The 19,257-nt window shown below is 39.2% G+C and overlaps 1 protein-coding gene across 3 annotated transcripts in view; it reads right to left on the bottom strand.

Annotated features, from left to right (window-relative positions):
* Positions 1 to 19,257, bottom strand: part of LOC134163128 (cadherin-6) — a 107,054-nt gene that overhangs the window by 50,789 nt on the left and 37,008 nt on the right. For all 3 annotated transcript variants that reach the window (XM_062617691.1, XM_062617690.1, XM_062617692.1), the window contains one exon: positions 2,396 to 2,751. In XM_062617691.1, the coding sequence (XP_062473675.1) occupies positions 2,396 to 2,623 (228 nt within the window). In that variant the 5' untranslated portion in view covers positions 2,624 to 2,751. The remainder of the gene's footprint in view (positions 1 to 2,395; positions 2,752 to 19,257) is intronic.

Raw genomic sequence — 19,257 nt, 5'->3', positions numbered from 1 at the left:
GTAGTATACATGGAATTTTTTTAAATGTAATTATGATGTTAATTCCCACAAGCTTTAGCCAGTAAGCACAAAAGAAAACTCAGAAGATCCAGGTCTGACTGCTTATACAGTAAGACATAAACACAATTCCCCTTTACAAACCTATATTGCTATTGTTTTAAAACATTTTCCTGTTCACATTTCTTTATAATATAAGAAGACTATAAGTGAATGTTCTTACCATTTTCAGTTCATACTCAAGGTTAACATTTAGTCCTCTGAGAAAAAAATATGCTTCAGAAACATGTTCATTATCCTCATTTGCCCACACCAATCAAGTTTAATTGCTCAGTTAAATTGCCCAGTTACCTCAATTTGGAGACATTCAGCTGTTTCTATCAGTTATACTCACACCAATACTCAACTTGCCCTAATAATAAATGGCTGCTCTCCCATGCCTTTTGGCTAATTGTTCAATTACAAGGGTGTGAGCAGTTCTGGCATTTGCAAGACATGTGAAAGGCCACTTGTGAACACCCCAGGAAAACAGAATCAATGACATTTATACGTTAAGTGTTGTTTCTATGCCTTATAATAAGAAGTGTATTGAAGTACAATAGGTAGAAGAACAACCTTTAAAAATAACATCCACATTATTTTTCCTATCAATGCCTCCAATTCAAATTTACTTGGTTTTCTGTTTCAACTACACTGTTTTTTACTCAGTAAATTCATTTTGCGGTAATATTTGCTCCTCCATCACTCCCTCTGAAGGCAATAGCTTCTACTCTAGCTCTTCAGCAGGGAGAATGAGGGACTTGGGGCTGAGCAGGTTTAATGTTAAAATTCACAGTGAAATTGACAGGCTGTAAAACCTACCTCAGTACCATATGCTTTATCTTCGGAGAAAGAGATTACCATTACACTGAACACCCCCACCCCCACCTCCTCAGTAGACTGTAAAAGAGGAGAGTATGTAGAGGACTGCTGTCTTCCAATTTGCTTTCTTCCCCCCCCCCCATTTCTTACCTGTTGTTTTTTGTTTTTTGTTTTTTTTTTATTTCACTCATCTGCTGTTTTCATATGTGCTCTCTTTAGGTAACATTTTTCTCCCAACTCCTATCTCCTACTCCCATTTGATATCACTTTTCCTTCCTCTATCTTGATTCCTCTTTGTAAATTTTCTTCTCTTTCCACCTCTGTTTTATCTGGCTCTTCCTTCTTATTCTTCCCTCCCCCTTGCTTCCTTACCCTCTTGTCTTCCTTCTCTATTTCTCCTCTCTGGGGACTTTCTGCCTTCAGCTTTTTCCTATAGACTGAGTTCAATTGTATCTTTTATGAATGCTGATTATTCTGGTCACAGCTCTATGAGTATTACACTAATTGTACCTTGCAGCCATTTAGCAGGAAAGGAGTGTCACACCCAACTTTGACTGACAGCTGATTGGCAGGCAAGAAAAGCAGCCACCATCTCTCATGGGATTGCTCGGAAGCTTGCAGAGGGAGATAAAATACCAAAACCACTGTGATCTACAGACTTTGCTAAAAGGCTTGAGAGATCAAACTAGATTAGATGCAATCACATTTCAGTTTGGAAATGTAAGCTTTATTGTTTCTGCTTTGAATGTCACCATCAATAGCATAATTTCTACATTCTGCAAGAGGGACTCCTATAGACTGTGGCACCTTGGGCAGTGTAGATTCTCCTTAGACCTACCACAAGTGCATTAGCTCTTCAATTCACACAAAGGTTGTTACCTACATGGGGTCTGCTGCTCAGGGAGGTGGATATTCTCATAGTTAAGCTGTGCCTTTTTTTTTTTTTTCATTATTATTTTTACAGACCCTTTTCTAACTGTTAGCATGCTTTCAGCTTAGAAATCTTCAGCTGCCTTTTGCTTCTTAGTGTGTATGCACAGTGAGCTTCAACCCTTTGTAATAGCATAGCTTGTGGTATTAAGGTCATGTTAGAGAGTCCACAAAACCTCATCAGAAAATGGCTGCAAGCATTGTTGTGTGCTTAATAAAAATGAGAAAGGGTGGGAAATAAAAAGGGAGATGGTTGCCTTTTGCTGGGTAGAATCCTCACCGAAGTATGTGTACTGTTAATCCTAAATATTTTGGACCAGAAAGTTTTCTGGTTTATATACTTTGACTTTAGCAAAATTAATGAGCATGAGGGAAGATGCTTGTTACAGTTTAAAGCTAAAAATCTAGCCTAGACAACTCTGTAATTAAGCTGCATTATTTCCAGCCGAAAATAAAAAGGAAAATCTTAAACATAATTGGGCATGATTTGCCATGGGATTTACTGGTTAAATGAGGAACTTCCTGTTGCTGATTACAATTTGAAGCTGAAGTGTAGTAACCAGTGTTTCTAAAAACAAAATACAGAATGCATATGTAAGAATCTTACCTTGCCAACATACTGGTAGTCCGTTCCTGTGTATTCCTCCAACAAAAAGAATTGATTCCACATCCAGCTTCTTTTGGAACGACGAATGTCTTGCCTGCTGTTTCCAGACAACACCAAAACTTTTCCCTTTTCTGGAAAGCCATTAGTCCTTTGGGATAGCGGAGTTAAGAAAGTTTGGTGGGGCTGACCAGCCCAAAACAGCAGCCAGAAGCAATGATAAGTTCTCATCACGGCAACACAAGAAGGTCTAAATAATGGGGTTTTGTCTTGTCCTCAGATTAACCTACTTTACTGCACTGAATCCAATCTCATGCTGTCTTCCTTCTTTAAATAGTCTTTGCAGTCTCAAAGGATCTCTGAAAAGAAAAATAACTTTTTTGACCATTTTCAAAGGTACTTAATATTCATCTACAGCAAATAAGTAAAAAGAAGTAGAATAGTAACAATGATTGCTGAAAAGCTGAGCTGTTTCTGGTTCAAAATGTTGCAAGCATTCCTTCAAATAATCTGAGTGAATTTATACTGAGTAGGAAGGAGTCACAATGTTTGTGGTTTTGTTTTTTTGTTGGGTTGTTTTTTTCTCTTTATTTAATTCTATTAATCAACTAAGGCAAACCAGGCATTTATCTTTTTGCTGCTTGAGCTTTGGGATATAAATGATTATTTTCTGATTGGTGATCTCAATGAGGTTACCTCCTTACATGGAAGAAGAGCTAGCAAGACTGCTCACTGTCTTCCCAGGAGGCATTCTGTTGTTCTGTTATGGGCTGAAGAGCCTGAACTTAGGTAACTCCAGGATTTTTCCTTCACATTCAAGGAGTTGTCCCTTTGAATTCATTTAAGAAGGGTCAGGCAAACAGATAAGTGAATTAAATGTGCATATTTGTTAATATCTCCCACATACTATCCTGTTTGATACTGCATAGGAAGTGGACATTCTGGTTTTCTCAGTTACCTACTGAATTTTGTACTGAGTTTTAGATCTTTAAATGCATAACTTTATATGTTAATACTTTCATTAATATCTTCTAAAAAAAAAAAAAAATCTGCTAGTTCATCTTTACCTGTGGGCTCTTACTAGCTACTACTTTCTACTATTATTAATACTAAGTATCTGTGCACCTACAAAATAATTATGAAAATTATCCTTATCTCTGAAGATTGCATGATTTTTATCACACACACACACAAAAAAAAAAAGCTACACATATAGTACCAGGGTACAGTGCAGACAGTTCTGTTTTTTTTTTTTTAAATTTGAAAGCTTCTTTTCAGGAATAAGAAATTATATTATCTGTCTCAGGTAACCAGTCCTGCAAAATGCCTAATAAACGAGCTTTGGAACATTTTATAATGTGAAGAGAACAGAATTACTTGACAGAAACATTCCACCACATGTATTTTTCATAAACACTTTGTTAAATTTTTAGTCTGAACAGATCCACAGAGAAGTATCATTTAATTAATTTTTCTTTAGTTTCACGCAAATGCTCTTTGAAAAAGTTATTTTTTTCAATATTCTGATCAAAGCCCAATAAATCATTCACAAACTTCAATGGAGCAACTCTCAATATTTGTAAACTAAGATTGTGGAATGACAGTCAAATTGAAAATAGATTTTTTTAATTTGTTTTATTCTGTGTTTTCATGCAACACTACTTGGATCATAATCTATAGCAAAGGCCAATTTTTTCCCGATGTGTGTTTGTTTTTTTTTAAAGATGTGAATCAGGCAGAATTTAACCTTTGAGCTACACTGATGGAGTTAAAGCATTTGCAATGCCTCGGGTTAGCCACTCTCCTAGGCGTCATTGTAATTGTATAATAGAAGATCAAGTCTCTTACATTTCCTTTTAGTAAATAATTTTCTTAGCCTTTAGATGAATAGTAGGTAATGGAACAGGGCTGTTCAAACAATAATTTTACTGCTTCACAAGGTAAAATATTGTAAAAATGTAAGGAGTCAGTTTTCCAGCATTAAGAGGAAGAATGGAACAGTTACAGTTAATTCTGAAGCAGTGTAGTTTCCTCCAGAGAAGAGGGAAGGTTTCTAGTTAGCTCTCACTAATGCCAGTGAACTGTCTGCAGGTAAAAACAACTGTGTCCTGTAGGTCATGGGAGCCGTGTCCACATAAGGCTCTGAGTGTTTTGAGGTAGACACAGACACACAAGGTTATATACATATAGATGTAAACATGCACACACAGAGATATAACAGCAAGAACAGACCCCCTGCCCACCACAAGAAGACCTCCTCAGAGGAGGAACAGAAAACGCCAGCATAACTAAGCTTCACAATGTGTTCAACAACTGCCTTCAGTGCTGTTCATGGAGCACTGGCAAGTAAATGTGCAGGTCGCTAGAGGGGGACATGGGCAGATTAAGATACCAGGCAAGGGAGAGCTGGGGTGGCTTTAACTCTCTCTCCATTCATAGTCTCTCTTACCCTTCTCCTGTACCCTTCTGACCCATGTAGGGTCTCGTCCTTTACGGCTCTGCCAACATCCACCACTCTAACGCCAGCTCTGAGTGGAGCTGATCTGGTGGGCATCTTCCCTGACTTGATATAAAAGAGGAGATTATGTCTCAGGACTTCTGTGTTCTTGCTAGGATGCTTTGTGGGGAGGTTGGGGCCTGCCCAGGTGAGTTAATTATTGCCCCAGCAACAGCATCCCTGGCAAGCTGCCATGTAGCAGCACACCCATCATAATCTGTGCTCACAGACATGAAAAGACAGATGAGATGGTAGCTCTGGCTGTGTGCGTGTGGCTTGCCTTACTGCGAAGGCAGGGACTGAGGTAGGGAGTGCAGCATATGAGCAAACCTATTATTTTGCTATTAGTGAAGTCTGCATGGATTGCTGAGGCATGAGAAAGCGAAGATTATCACTTGACAGGCTCCCCCAGTGCTCATCCCATTACCCCTATGGACAAACCCCACAGCGGGGCTCCATACCTCTGCTCCTGCACATAACATTTCCTGAGCAGTGCTGCCTCGAGCAGCATTACCTAGACAGGATTTGTGCCAGCCTTTCAAAGAATCAGTCCTTCAAATGCCAATTGCCAGGAAACAATTATTCCTATGGGGGAATTTTGTGCACTTGAAGTTGGCTATATTTCACAGCTCTGATGTCATGGGAGAGGTTTTATAGTGGCTCATGCTGAAATATAGCTTACAAGAATGATATCATAGCTGTGAAATACAGCCTTTTACTCTTTTCTGCAGAGATGTGTCCAAAATGCTGAAAAAAGGGCATGATCCCATAATATCCTTCTTCTCTCGGTAGTCTTCATGAAGCAGCAGAGCAGCTAAGGCCCAGCAGCTTCCCTCTGAGTGGCAAGAGATGAAACACACCTTTGCAGACCTTGGATTACGGCAATTGGGCAAGTACCAACTGAAGTCCAGTGTATCACTGCCCTATAGGTACTGATAACTATTTTATGGGTCACAGTGATAAATTCAGGTAAGTGAATAAAAAGGGCAGGGGCACTATATTCTGAGATAAGCTTTTAGTGAATAGTGAGCTCCTGTGGCTCCCAAATCTCATTTTGTGGCCCAGGCCTGATGTCTCGTGCTGCAGGGAAGTTTGCAATGTAATAGTTTTTCTCGTGCAATCTCCTTTATTTTGAAAACAAGTCATTCACCAGGGATATATTATTTTCTTTAAAGACAGATGTGCAAATATAACTAATGTGACCTTGGGATTGGGCTAACATTTCTTTGTTTTCTTCACAGTGCACAAAGACAGGCAATAAGACAAAAGGGGCTCTTTAAACATGGCATTTCTCAACCATCAGCTGGTCAGGGAACTCTCTGTGTTAATCAGCTGTCAAGAGTGTAAAACAATTTTACTGTAGAACAGCCTCAGACAAGTGGCTTAGCTCTGTCAGCTCAAATTTATAGCAAATCTGGGCTTTTTACAGGAGAAGAAGGAATCTGCATAACCAAGCTTAAAAAAAATCCCAGCCTAACTTTAGGTATGATGATTGTTAACATAAAAGCAATGTCACTTGCAGTCACAGAACTGTCTTTGGTATGACAAGTCGCAGATTTAAAGTTTATATTCATGCCTCTTTGAAGGATCAAAACCTTAGACAATTGCTTAATCACTATAAATATCAACTTGCCTCAAAATTATTTCCCTTAGGTGATTCATAGTCAAACTTTCTATTCACCCTCTCCCCTACCATCTTGTTAACGTAGGAAATGTCTTAATGCCACCAATGCCAGAATTCAGTGCAAATTTGCACCCTTGCAGAGAAATATTTAAATTATTTCAACTATAAATCAAAGACAAAACACATCTATTGGAGCCACTCATATGACTCTGGGAGCTCTGCCCTGGAGATGCCTTTCTGGCAGGGAGAACCAGGTGTTGGTTCTTGACATCAGGAAGTTCAAAGAGGTTCCACCTCTGCTGACACTCAGCACTGTGGGTTGTGCTGTTCTTCCCAGCTAGTGGTTAAATAAACCAGACTAACAAAGAGCTTTCCCATGACAGGCATCAGTAAGGAGATGGAAACATTTTTTCTTCATTCCTCTCTGCTCTGCCTGAAGAGAAGGCTCAGGGGAGACCTTGTAACAGTCTTCCTGCACTTGAAAGGGGCCTACAAGAAATCTGGAGAGGGACTTTTTACAAGGGCATGTAGAGATAGGACAAGGGGTTGGCTTGAAAGTGAAATAGGGTAGATTTAGATTAGATATTAAGAAAAAATTCTTTACTGTGAGTGTGGTGAGGCACTGGCACAGGATACCCAGAGAAGTTGTGGATGCTCCATCCCTGGCAGTGTTCAAGGCCAGGCCGGATGGGGCTTTGAGCAACCTGGTCTAGTGGAAGGTGCCCCTTCCAGTTGCTGGGGGTTTGGAACTGCATGATCTTTAAGGTCGCTTCAAACCCAAACCATTCTGATTATACGATAATACTCCCCCCTCAATAGACTCTCAAAGGAGTATGATTTATAAAGTCTCTTACACTCTGCACTTGAGGATAATTTCTTTTTCAGAACCCATGCATTCAATTATATTTCTGTATGTATTTATACATCTTGGACAATACAGGGTCCTGGTTATAAGATTTTAAATAGCCTATAAATATGCCAACAGATGTGCTGATGAGCACATCTAAAGTTTCTGGCGTACATAATCTTTATTCAAACAGAAGTGTCAGTAAAATAAATCTTTTATTCCCTAGTCATCTAGGTACAGTTTCATTGTGTGAGGGTTGGGTATAAAGCTTCACGTGTCAGTATTAAGGTCCATTAGTACACTGGTATGAATGTTAATTGTATTTTCAAGAATTGATAATGTACTGTTATTCTCACACAGAGACTGAATGAGGAGGTGAAAGTTAGTGGATGATGTGGCATAGCAATTTAGGAAGCTGAGCATGGGAAATGGTTTAGGTTTTCAGGTGGTGTTTTTGTTTTTTTTTTGGGGGGGGTGTGTTGGATTTTTTTTTTTAATTTATTCCTATGACACAATAAACTGTATTCATCCTCATGACTATTTTTTAGGTTCTTGGGGAAAAATGCATAAAGGCAGGGAACAGACCCTGCTCTTTCATCCCAGCAGGTTCACTATGACTGTACCAGTATACGTGTCTTTACTGCCCCCAAGTCAGGTCTGATTTATGGTTGGTGGAGGAAAGACACAGACTGGTCCCTGCCAACAGCTGTACTATATGAAATGTGTAGCACCACCTTTGGAAGAAAAGGAGGGTTCTGATCTGTAAGCTTTAATTCATATCTATTTTTGTAGAAGATGGGAGGATGCACTAAGAATATTCTGGTATCATATCTTCTAGATGCTGACCTAGCCAGGCAAACTGACCGTGCTTAAATCCCAAACAATTCTAAGGAGCAGATTGCCAGCTACAATAACTGGACTGCAGTCTTCAACTTCACAGTTACCCTGTGCAGGAGAATCAATTGGTAGTCCCCTGGTGAGACCATAGTCTCCATATTCACACAGTCCTGCAGGAAAGACCTTCCCTTGACTCAAACATTAGGTGCTCCTGTTTAACTTATCAAGCCTGAGAGAGAGGAAGACATCAACACTTCATTGTCAAAGCCTGAGGAATGAAAGGTGGGGAAAGCATTAACGGGTAAGGAAGATAATGGTCAAATTATCCTCATCTGGTGACAGTCTGTGGTATGGAATGAGGCATGTCAGGTTAACAACCTGGTGATCATTTGCTTGGATTTTACCTTGTTGCAAAGCCCTGCTAAAGAAACAGTGTCCCAAGTCCCAAAGAGAACTTTAATGACTCAAAGGAGTCAAGGACCCTAGGCTGTTCTTGGAGTTGTCCTTGCAAATGTAAAGTATGTGTCTCTGCTACCCCGCAGGCAAGACTGAAAGGAAATGATTAAAGCTGTTGGGAAAAACTGCAGAAAAATGACTTTCTCACTGGGGAGGGAGAGGAAGGTTAAAGTAGCAATAGTTGCACAAAGAAAAGAAAGTATTCCAAAAAGACAGAGGCTTCCAAATTTATCATATTCATTTATTTTCAGTGTCATATTCATATATTTTAATATATCCTACTGTTGCATTTTCATATATAGCAAAGAATTCCTTGCTAGATCTTCAGTAATAGCTAAGATTCACATGCTCAGAAGCTGTAACACTGAAGACTTGTCCATAATTGCCTTGGACTTAAAAAGCAGTTGTTGAATTCAAGCTTACTTTGCAATTCTGTCTCTTTTATGACCAGTCAGATCTGAAAGTCTCTATCTAATAATTTTCTCAAGTCTGAATTGGCTTTTACAGATCTGAAATAAAAATTATCTTTTTCCTTCATTGTCCATGAGGCATTCCTTTGTAAATATGTCATAAACTGAAAAAAAAAGGTCATTTTTTCACTGTAAAGGTAGCTGATGGAATTTAATCTTCTGATGTTCACTTTTTTGATATCTTTGTTATATAAACCCATATACTCTAGTGATCATTCCTGTAAATACACCTCTGAAATAACAAAACAGAAAAGAGCCAAGAGAGATTTCAAGCTGAAAGACTTGTGGGTTTAAACTTGAGGTACTTTATGAAGACATCAAGTACACAATGTAATTGCAGCCAGCAGTGGTTGATTATAGTGTCTTTCAAAGTCATTCTTTTTTATTCAGTTCTCTCAGCAGGAAAGAAGATCCAGAACTATAAAAATACCTAAATGCAGCAGAAATATTAAGATAACTACTACCTCCATCCTGCATTGGGATCTATCAACATGGTGCTTTTGAACAATGCAACTGCTTTAACTCTAATGGACCTGGATGCACACAAACACCAGCCTTCACAAGAGCACACGCTGACAAAAGACAGAAAGTGAGAAGTGTATCTTCTTCCTTAGGTCATGAATGGCAGTGGCAAAAGATGACTTCAGTAGCTGGGGAGTGAACTGATGATGATGTTTTTTTGCTCTCAGATATTTTGATTTTTACAAGACTTTTTGCAAGGGCATGAAGGTATAGGACAAGGAGTAATGGCTTGAAACTGCTAGAGAGTAGATTTAGATTATTAGGAAGAAACTCTTTACTGTGAGGGTGGGCATCCACTGGAACAGGTTGCCTAGGGAAGCTGTGGATACACCACCCTTGGAAGTGCTCAAGGACAGGTTGTACAGGGCTTTGAGCAACCTGGGCTAATGGATAGTGTCCCTGCCTGTGGCTGGGGAGAGAGGGGTTGGAACTAGATGGTCTTTACAATCCCTTCCAACCCAAACCATTCTATGATTTTATTTTTTTTTTTACCTGGCATTTGGAAGAGCCTTAGTATCATCTTGTTTCAAGCTGCCCACTCTAAAGCTCTTGATTTAACCATGCTAGGAGTGTATCTTCTATCCACTGTGCGTAAACCGTCTCAACACACAAGATATAATAATGGCACAGAAAAGGAAATATTTTTTTCCACTGTATGGTTGCATTAAGTGACTTTTCTGTGGTTGTTCAAGAATATCTCTGGTGGGTCTGGAACCTGGATTTAGATTTCTTGAGGCATACAGCAGCATTTTTCACAAGGTTATTCTTCTTATTTTCTGATGGTATGCCAGTCCAAGGCAAAATATCTGTGCTTTAACCACCACGTGCACCTGTGCTGCACATACTGCCTGGATGCTGGTGTATGCTGGAGGGTGTGTGGAGACTGTAGATGGAGCACCTAGTCATCTCTGCAAGAAGCTATATGGAGAAAGAAGGACTGACCCAGCTCTAGCTGATCCGGTCCTCTTTGTGTGCTACCTCTGCATGGCATTAACACGAAGAAGGGTGGGTCTCACAAAAAGCTTCTAGCTTCTTCTGCCTTCTGCAGGAGATGTGGGGACAGGCCTTCACAGTAGGAAGAGCTTTCACTGTTCCCTTCCAGTGTGAAGCATTCTGTTAATGCTGTGTTATAATCTAAAATGGGGGACAGGTGTGCGACTAGTACGTAAAACAGATTAAAACTGTAAATTACATTAAGTTGTTCCTTGATGGAAAGAAGACTAAAACAGTTAAGCCATCATCTACATTTACTAGAACAAATCAGTAGCACTCCTGCTGCTGTGCATATATGGTACATGGGTCTTTTATTCTTGACCAATACCTTAATGTTACAGAGTGGCAAATGTTCACGGAATCATAGCCAAAGGGTTTTCAGCAGTACCAAAACTATCCTTGAAGTCATGAAACCTTATTCCTTGTTGCAGTACTTGATGGAAGTCTGCAGTATTGTGATCATGTGAAAGTTACTGTTGTTTTCAGACATATTGTCATGGTTTAAACCCAGCTGGTAACTCCACCATGCAGCCACTCACTCCCACCCATTCTTTCCCTCCCACCCCAGGCAGGATGGGGAGGAGAATCAGAAGCTATCATCAAAATTGTAGTTGCTTATATAAAGTTGTGGTTTTCCTAACCCTTTTTATTTATTTATTTTAGAACAGGGAACTAGGCAGGTTCTTCAAAGCAGAAGTGTCATCAAAAAGAAATTCAGTCTAAGTTACGCATTGAAATTTGATATGTGAAAAAGAGCCTATTCTCCCTCTGTAGTTAATAGAAAGTGAAAGGCTCTTAGGTGACTGGAAATGCCTAAGTTAAAGCATTTTATCTTTCCACTGGAAAAACTGCATGGTTTGGACACCTCTTCTGCTTTATTTTTTTAGACTCTGTTACATGAAAGTCTCCTAAACAAACAGGATCTTAGAAGAGATCAGTGACATTTTAGAGTTTTTATTGTAAAACAAAAATAGAGCTATTTTAAACAAGACTCTGTCCTAACAAACATATGAGGCTCCACCACCCAAAATTATCTAGTAAGGGAACTATCCCAAATCTTTAGATACACTAAAAAAAAAAAAAAAAAAAAAAAGTGAGTTGCTCCCTGAAAATTGTTTCTGTTACTGTAGGTGGGATATCCTGTTTTGTTTTTTCCATGCACACTCAGACGTAGGTGCCTAACTCTATGCCATCAGAGGAAAATTAACCACAAGCTTCCATAAGTGAGACAGAACTAACAACTAACCCTTTCTGTGCTGATCAGCAATTATTCAAAGCCAAGGTGTTAACAATACTCTCCAAACACAAAAGAAAAATCTGGGCTTGCAGCTGCTTCAGTGGAATTGCAGTTCTCCCTCAAGTATTGCAGTGTGATAATGAAAGCAGAGGCTATACTGCCATGTGCATAGCCAGGAATAAAAGAAAGGAGGGGACAAGGTTCCTTTTTCAACAGGCAGCCGTGTATCTTCCTATAAAAGACTGTTTTTGACAGTAGTAATTAGGCAGCTCAATAACAGATACAAGTAAAAGAAAATTCTTTGACAGGAATGTTTTAGGCAGTGTACATTGTTGTTAAACAGGGTATTAATTTCTAAAACCCTGATTTATTCCCTACAGAAGAAACCCACAGACTGAGATAACAGAACTGTTACAGCAAGTGGTACAACTGAAGGCAAACAGGGAAGCAGAGTTGACCTGATTCTAATTTAGGCATGTTAGAGACTATGCACTTTTCATATGTACAATAGAGATTGTCCTTTTTTTTTCTTTCTTCCTTTTTGTTTACAACTGTCTTTCACTTCAATAACCACAATCCCACCTGCTATTGCTACTGTCTGGCTGCTTGTTTGTTTGGTTGGGGTATTTTAGTGACCCTAATCTCTTTTGCCTGCTTTTTGCAGTCCCCCCCTACAGACACTGTCCTTGCCAACCCCATTTCCAGCATGCCTCATTTCATCTGTGGTAGAGCAAAGTCACTGTTTGTCTTAAGCAGTTTTCCATTTACCAGCTGCTGTTTGCTTCTTTCTCTCTGCTAGAGGCTCAGTACTCACTATATTTTTCTTTACTTCTTGACAGAAACATATGCTAATTTCCTACTCTGAAGTTAGGCAAAAACAATCACTAGGTGGTACAGGAGGTACTGGACCTGGGGAGGATAGAAATAGCTAAACTTTGGATCTGTATTTGATTGCCAAGGGCTTTCCTATTGCTCATAGACTTTCATGGTCATTTACCACTGTGAAATGGATGCAGAATGCTACCAAATCAGAAATGCTGCAATGCTCTGTTCATTGTAGGCAACCGAACTCCATTTGTGCAAACACATTCCAACAGGAGCAATCAACTGGAAAATAGAGAGATACCCATTAAGACTAATTTCATTACGAATGTGCTATTAAAAGAACCGTAGATTAGTGGGTCATCTCTTTTTTGATGAAAGAGTCTATTATTTCTTTGATCTTGATAGTAACTCGCTGTACTAAGTGGCTACAACTTCTTCAAAAGCTTCTTAATGTTACCCCTGTTAACTGCAAAGCTTAAGAAGCTGTAGCAAACGACAGGAAGGCTAAAACAGATCTGTTGGCCTCCTTTATGGACATCTTAGCCTACTTGGCAAATCATTAAGGATCTAGGAGATCTTACCAAGCAGGGCTAGACTGGATGGCAGAAGGTCTGGAAGAGAGATGGCAGGAGGACTCACCTTTGGCAAGTCCTCCTGGGCTATCCTCATGATAGTATTAAAAAAAGCTGTAGGAGTGAGAGGAGCTGACCATTTCCAAGTGACATCAGTTACTAGGAGTGGATAGTGACTTTAAATGGGAAAAAGGCTTGCCCGAGGTTCATTCAGGGTAAATAAATACCAAGCCATGATGGCAGAGATGTTCTAGCAGTCTGACTAGTAGAAAATTCTTGTCCAGGCAGGGTAATATTCATTCATCCTACAACTTCAGGCCAGAAGCATCTACACTCTGCCTGTGACTGAGGCAATAAACTTTACCACTGCAGTGTGTATTTCCAGCCACGATGACTCATTACTTTACTGATGTTTTGTGAACAGTGAGTGATGTTTCTGAAACTCTTGAAGTTTCTTGAATAGGAAATGTACATACTTGCTTTTCAAATCACTAATCTGAGAGGTGGCTTTTTTTCTTTGACAAGGGCCTTTTAATATGTTTTTGCTAGTAATTTTGAGTTTCTCAGAATATGAAAATGCATAAAAGAATAATGTTACTTGTGACTGAATAGCTTCTGAAGTATTTAATAATGCCACTTATGTCACTATTTCTTTGAAAAAAATTAATGAGTTGTTTAATTAGGAATATTGAGGAAACTTGAATTCCCTCTCAGTTCACACAGCTCTGCATACATACACTGTGAACAATAAATACTATACAGGTGACTAATCCCTTTGCTTGTATTAAAGCATGCTCCTCTGGGCACTGAAACCAATAAGAAAGTTTCTTTCAATGTTATGCACCCCTGTAAACATTTTTTCTTAGGAGTGCAAAAAAAACCTGGGAAGGATTCCAACCTGACTTAAAACAATCGGTGTTCATAGAATTGTTGAAATTTTTGCTATTGTATGTGGAATATTTGGGGGATTAAACACAGTATATATTTTTTGGAAGTGGGGTCTCTAATGGAATTACTGAAATATTCCCCTTGTGTAATGCAGACAATGAACATGTTGCTTTATTTTTAAAATCTGTTCCAGACAGATTCTGGCATTGTTTTTCATGGAAAGGAGGGGTAGCCATGCTACAAATCTTAGCTATACTGTTGATGCTAAATAACTATGTGACCATCATATGCAGCAAATTGAGGATTAAAAGCTTCCAGCACAGCCTTGCAATTATGTTTGAGACAACTGAAGGAGCTAATCCTAAAAATATAAAAAGTGCAATGCAAGTGGTTGTTCTTGGTCGGGATTCAGCTGAACATTGCTCTGTGCAAGCCACTGAAGATGGCAAAACTGGCTTTCCTTGCTCTGTACAGTTCTGGTTTTGATTCTGAATTAATTCCATGGAGTTGCCAGGACTGATAGCCAAGATCAAAAATCCTGGATAAGTACACTGGGAGGAGCAGAATTAAAAGAAACTATTTCTGCATAATTTGTGCTTTCATGCCTCTAAACAGCTGTCTCTGTTTAAAAAAAACAAAGAGATACTAATCTGGACAAGAGATTTCTTATTTCAGAAAATCCTTTTCATCTCAAAGGCATTCCCCTGAGCAGTTAATGCTCAAGAAATGTATTTCCAGTACAAAATGAAACTTGACCAAGTGAGGCGTTAGTACAATCCCTGACACTACTCCTTGTATGAGAGAGGGGTAAATCTGCTATTCTTTCATTAGTGGAAAGACTGCTCTAAAGGTTTAAGTATTTTCTTGAGCCACAACTGAACTTCTCTGATGCTCTCACAAAAAGCGGTAAACAGAAACAACCAGCCTCAGTCTTGTTGAAACTGAGAACTTTATGTTGTAAAAGCCAGCATGTCACTCCTTTTATTTTTTTATATTCCTTAGTTCTACTACTGCTTCTTTCAGTTGTCACTGTTTTTACTGACAAAATTTCAGTTGGCCTGATTTTAATGGCTACAGCTGAAGGCAGTGGAACTTAAATACCACATGAAGTGACCAAATGTTTACTGACGGTATCTAGAGAAATCCATGCTTTTGCAACAAAGTATGCATTGTATTAAATCTCAGACATTCCTAAAAATTACACTTATTTGCACTCATAATATGTTCCAACCCAGCATTTTAAATAATAAATTCACTTCTAGTGCATTGTGAGTGTTGTCAGTTTAGGCTGCTTCCTTCTGGAGGAATAAAAACCTCCTTCCTGTCAAGGTCACTTAGCACTGATCCTGAAGTCCCCCTTTCTGCTTTCCTGTTTTTTTCTCACCTTTAATTCTGGGCAAACTAAAGTAAGCTGAAAATTGTCTGATTTCCCTGAAAGGTTCATTCACCTGTCTAAGGTACCCACATTGTCTCAGTTACCAAGGATTTTGATCACTTAATAATCTTTACTGTATTTATTGTCAGAGTAAATTTGTGAGACTTGCAAAGCTAGCATTCCTGAAGATAGAAACAAAGTGAATGTAAAGACCAGACCTTCAAAGGCATTTAGAAACCCAACTCTTACTGCAATCAGGTCAATGGCATTTAAGCCTCTTATTCCATGATATTTTAGCACTAATTCGAAACAAGAGAACAGTATGGACACTGAAAAATCTGAGGAATCAGTATAAACTGAAGATGGATAAACTCATATTTACATGTGTATTTTTCTCATTACTCTGTAAATTTTCATGTATTCCAACTCAAGACTTAAGAACTTTGTTTTTAATGATGTTTTCTTTAATAAGCTTTAAGACATTTACAATTTTATGATATTTCTCACCTGATGGATGAAGATAAATTTCAAAACAAAATCAAAATTACACCAGCAGCTTATTAGCTCCATCTGTACATTATCTGTTGAATTGTCTTGTAATAAAAGGTTGTTTCTTCAGTTACATAACCAATCCATAATTAATCCTTTTTAAAACAGAAATTAGATTCTCTCTCCTATTTAAAGCCCTTGCAACTTAGCAACAATGCAGGTGTTAGGGATATATAGGTAACATGAGGGGAAGTCTGCTCTGGAGTTATCTGCCTCTGCTCCTTCCCTATAATCTCTAACCACTACACCTTTCATCTGATTTACTGCAGGTTATTTTACACTGCAGGTTGTAAGATAATTTATTTTCCAGTATAGGCCCTTATAAAGCATTAGGGATTATCCAAGATTCAGGCTGTCTATGAAAAAACATGGTATTTCATTAAATGGGCAATTTAAGATTTATGATTTTAGATTTTCATTCCTTTCTGGTTTTAAATGCCTGAAGTTTGTCAGAAGTGTGATACATTGTCACTTAGTGCCATATTGTGAGTGTTGAGCTTTCATGTGTGTATATATAGATATATATACACATTAAAAATATATATATTTATGCCTGCACCTGTGTACTGTACACTACTACCTATACTAGTAATGGCTATAGTAACACTACTGCTGCTGGTGGGAACTGAACTTTGATTACAGTGCTGAATGGCTGAAAAGTGTCCTTGACGTTAGTATCCAGAATAGGATAGAGGGTTACAATCATAAGCCACTGTTCCTCGAAATCATCATGTGACTCTATCAGATGTGAAAGGAGCTGAGCGACTTCAGCTTGAAAAGAAACCTTGGGTGTTTGGACGAATACCATATAACACTTTGACTGCAGTTCATTTGGCTTTAACCCGAAAAACATCAGGTAAGCAGAGTTCTACTGACAAAAGCATTGACGTAACTGGTATGTACAAGAGTGTGTATGCATCAGCAGTAGCAGTGTGAACACAGCTTTTGCAGCCTGCACCGTAGGAAATAAGATGCTGCCACTGCTATTGCAGATTTTGTTTTACCTTAACTCAGGCCACTTCAGTCTTTGTCTGGTCGTGAGATTATGCTTCTTATTTTGGCTGAATTGCCCAACAGGTGACTAATATCCAACTTATTTTTTGTGTTGGCTTCAGTCTGTGAAATTGCATTTCAGGAAATTACACCATGTAAATTGTTCCAACAACTCCTAACTGATCATTCTGTAACTAATGTTGGGCACCAATGAAAAATACACTAGCAACAAACTGTGTGAAAATCCCAAGCAAATCCAGGACTGAAAAGAAACTGACCTTCAGCCGCATACTTCTTCCAGTGATGAACTGAAGGTGCTAATTATTTGCTTCTGCTACTCATAAGAAAGATAGGCATGACATGACAAAAAGAGGTAGCTACCAGGAAGTTGGTGACTAACAAATTGGATTGTACTATTAATGGGAATTAGCAATGATTAGATAATATGGACTATAAATGTTAGCATCATTATAACTGGATTTAGAATAACTCTTTGATCCATTTCGATTTTACTGTTGAAATGTTAATTAGACTAACAATAAACTCTTAACTGTTGGGTTTGCAGAGAAGGTGTGTTTCCCGTGGCAATAATGAGATTTTGACTGTAACATTCAGATGGGCAATTTTTATACATCAGAAGTGTGGAAAAGGGAAAATAATGAGAAGTAGCAGCAAGGAGAAAGAGGAATGTCAGCAGAGAGGCTCCTAGCTTGGCAGTGCTTCAGAGAGGAGACACAGCTGGTTATCCAGCTGTGAGCCTGGGACACAGCCAGAAGAGGAAGACTCAGGGCACACCCCCCAGATGTACATTCTCATTGAATTTATATTAAGCTCATGCCAGTGGCACTTTGACGTATCAACTGGTATCACAAGGGGCAGTTTTTTTCTCCAGCCAGGCAAGGAATATCTGTGGGTGTCCCTCCCCTGTACTGTCTGCTTGGAGCAGCATTAGAGGTAGGGGACTGCATGTGGTCACAAGGTCTGTAGCTGCCTTCTTAGTCCCAGCATAACTTTTGCTTTTGAAGCAGCCCCCTATTCTTGGCAGTTTTGCACCATAAGGACAAGCCCCATGCCAAAACAGGCAGCATCAGTTCATTAGTGAAGGCTGACTGAAATTCAGAGGTGCAGCCTGTAATTTGGAGGTGCAAGAGAAATATGGGCAAGGGTGACTTTAAGCAGCCTTGACTTCTGGCATGCCCTGGGGCCTGAAGTGTCCCTTGACAAAACCTAAGCAGTCCTGGGGAGCTCCATCACTACCGTGTGTCACTGCAGCAGCCTGTGCTTTGTTGATTAGTCTCTTCCTCCCAAGATCTCTGCATCTAGAAGTCCAAGATCATCCTGTGCTGATAATATACATGAGCAGAATGGGTGGAGCTCAGTTCCTGTGCAAATTAGACTTCCTGTGAAGGCTAGGGAAATGTCCTTCCTGGCAGCATCTGGGGCTTTTAAGGCTCCTTTAACAGCTCCTTAGTACACAGGGAATCTGGGAGAGTGATGGATTGCTCCCTATTCATATCCAATTCCAATGTAAGGTGTGAGATACGAGTTGGTTTTCTCAATCATAAAAAAAGAAAAAACAACATGCATCACTGCTCTTGAAGGCTAAACAGGGAAAGAGAGCATTTCACTTCAGTGGAGTTGCATACGCATGGAACTGACATGGTGGGGAAAGGGCTAGGTTGTGGTTCCTGTGTGGACTCCCAGTTAAAAAGCACTTGAGCCATGTCTTCTGAATAAGCATATGAAGGAAAATGAGATGTCGTCAACGAAAAATGGCAATGTCTGGCCTGCCTTGACATCCCTTCTCAAATGGGGAATAACATATATCATCCTTGCCTAACCTCTGCATATTGAGTTAAGCCTAACATTTGGATTTATTAATAGTACAGCTTCACTCCCCCATTCCCCCAGGATAAGAATTCAGTCTTTTTTCCCAGGAGCTGCATTTTTATGCATACTTATGGCCAGGCAAGGTTTGCAGAAGGTGACTCCCTACAGAAAATGTGTGGCTTCTTAATGTCAGTTCTTTTCTGCATTTGCTGGAGGACCTTGTAGTAATCTGAGTTGATACTTGCTGTAGATTGATAACAAAATATGATGTCCTAGGAAGTATACACCAGATTAAATATGAGGGAAAAAGAATCCCCATTCCATTTAAAATTAGCAAAACTGTTACAAAA

Source organism: Pezoporus occidentalis, unplaced genomic scaffold (genome assembly GCF_034315485.1).
Source record: "Pezoporus occidentalis ecotype Australia unplaced genomic scaffold, CSIRO_AGI_Poc_V1 ctg2, whole genome shotgun sequence".
In the NCBI taxonomy this organism is placed as follows: Eukaryota; Metazoa; Chordata; class Aves; order Psittaciformes; family Psittacidae; genus Pezoporus; species Pezoporus occidentalis.
This window is presented reverse-complemented; position numbering and strand designations above follow the sequence as displayed.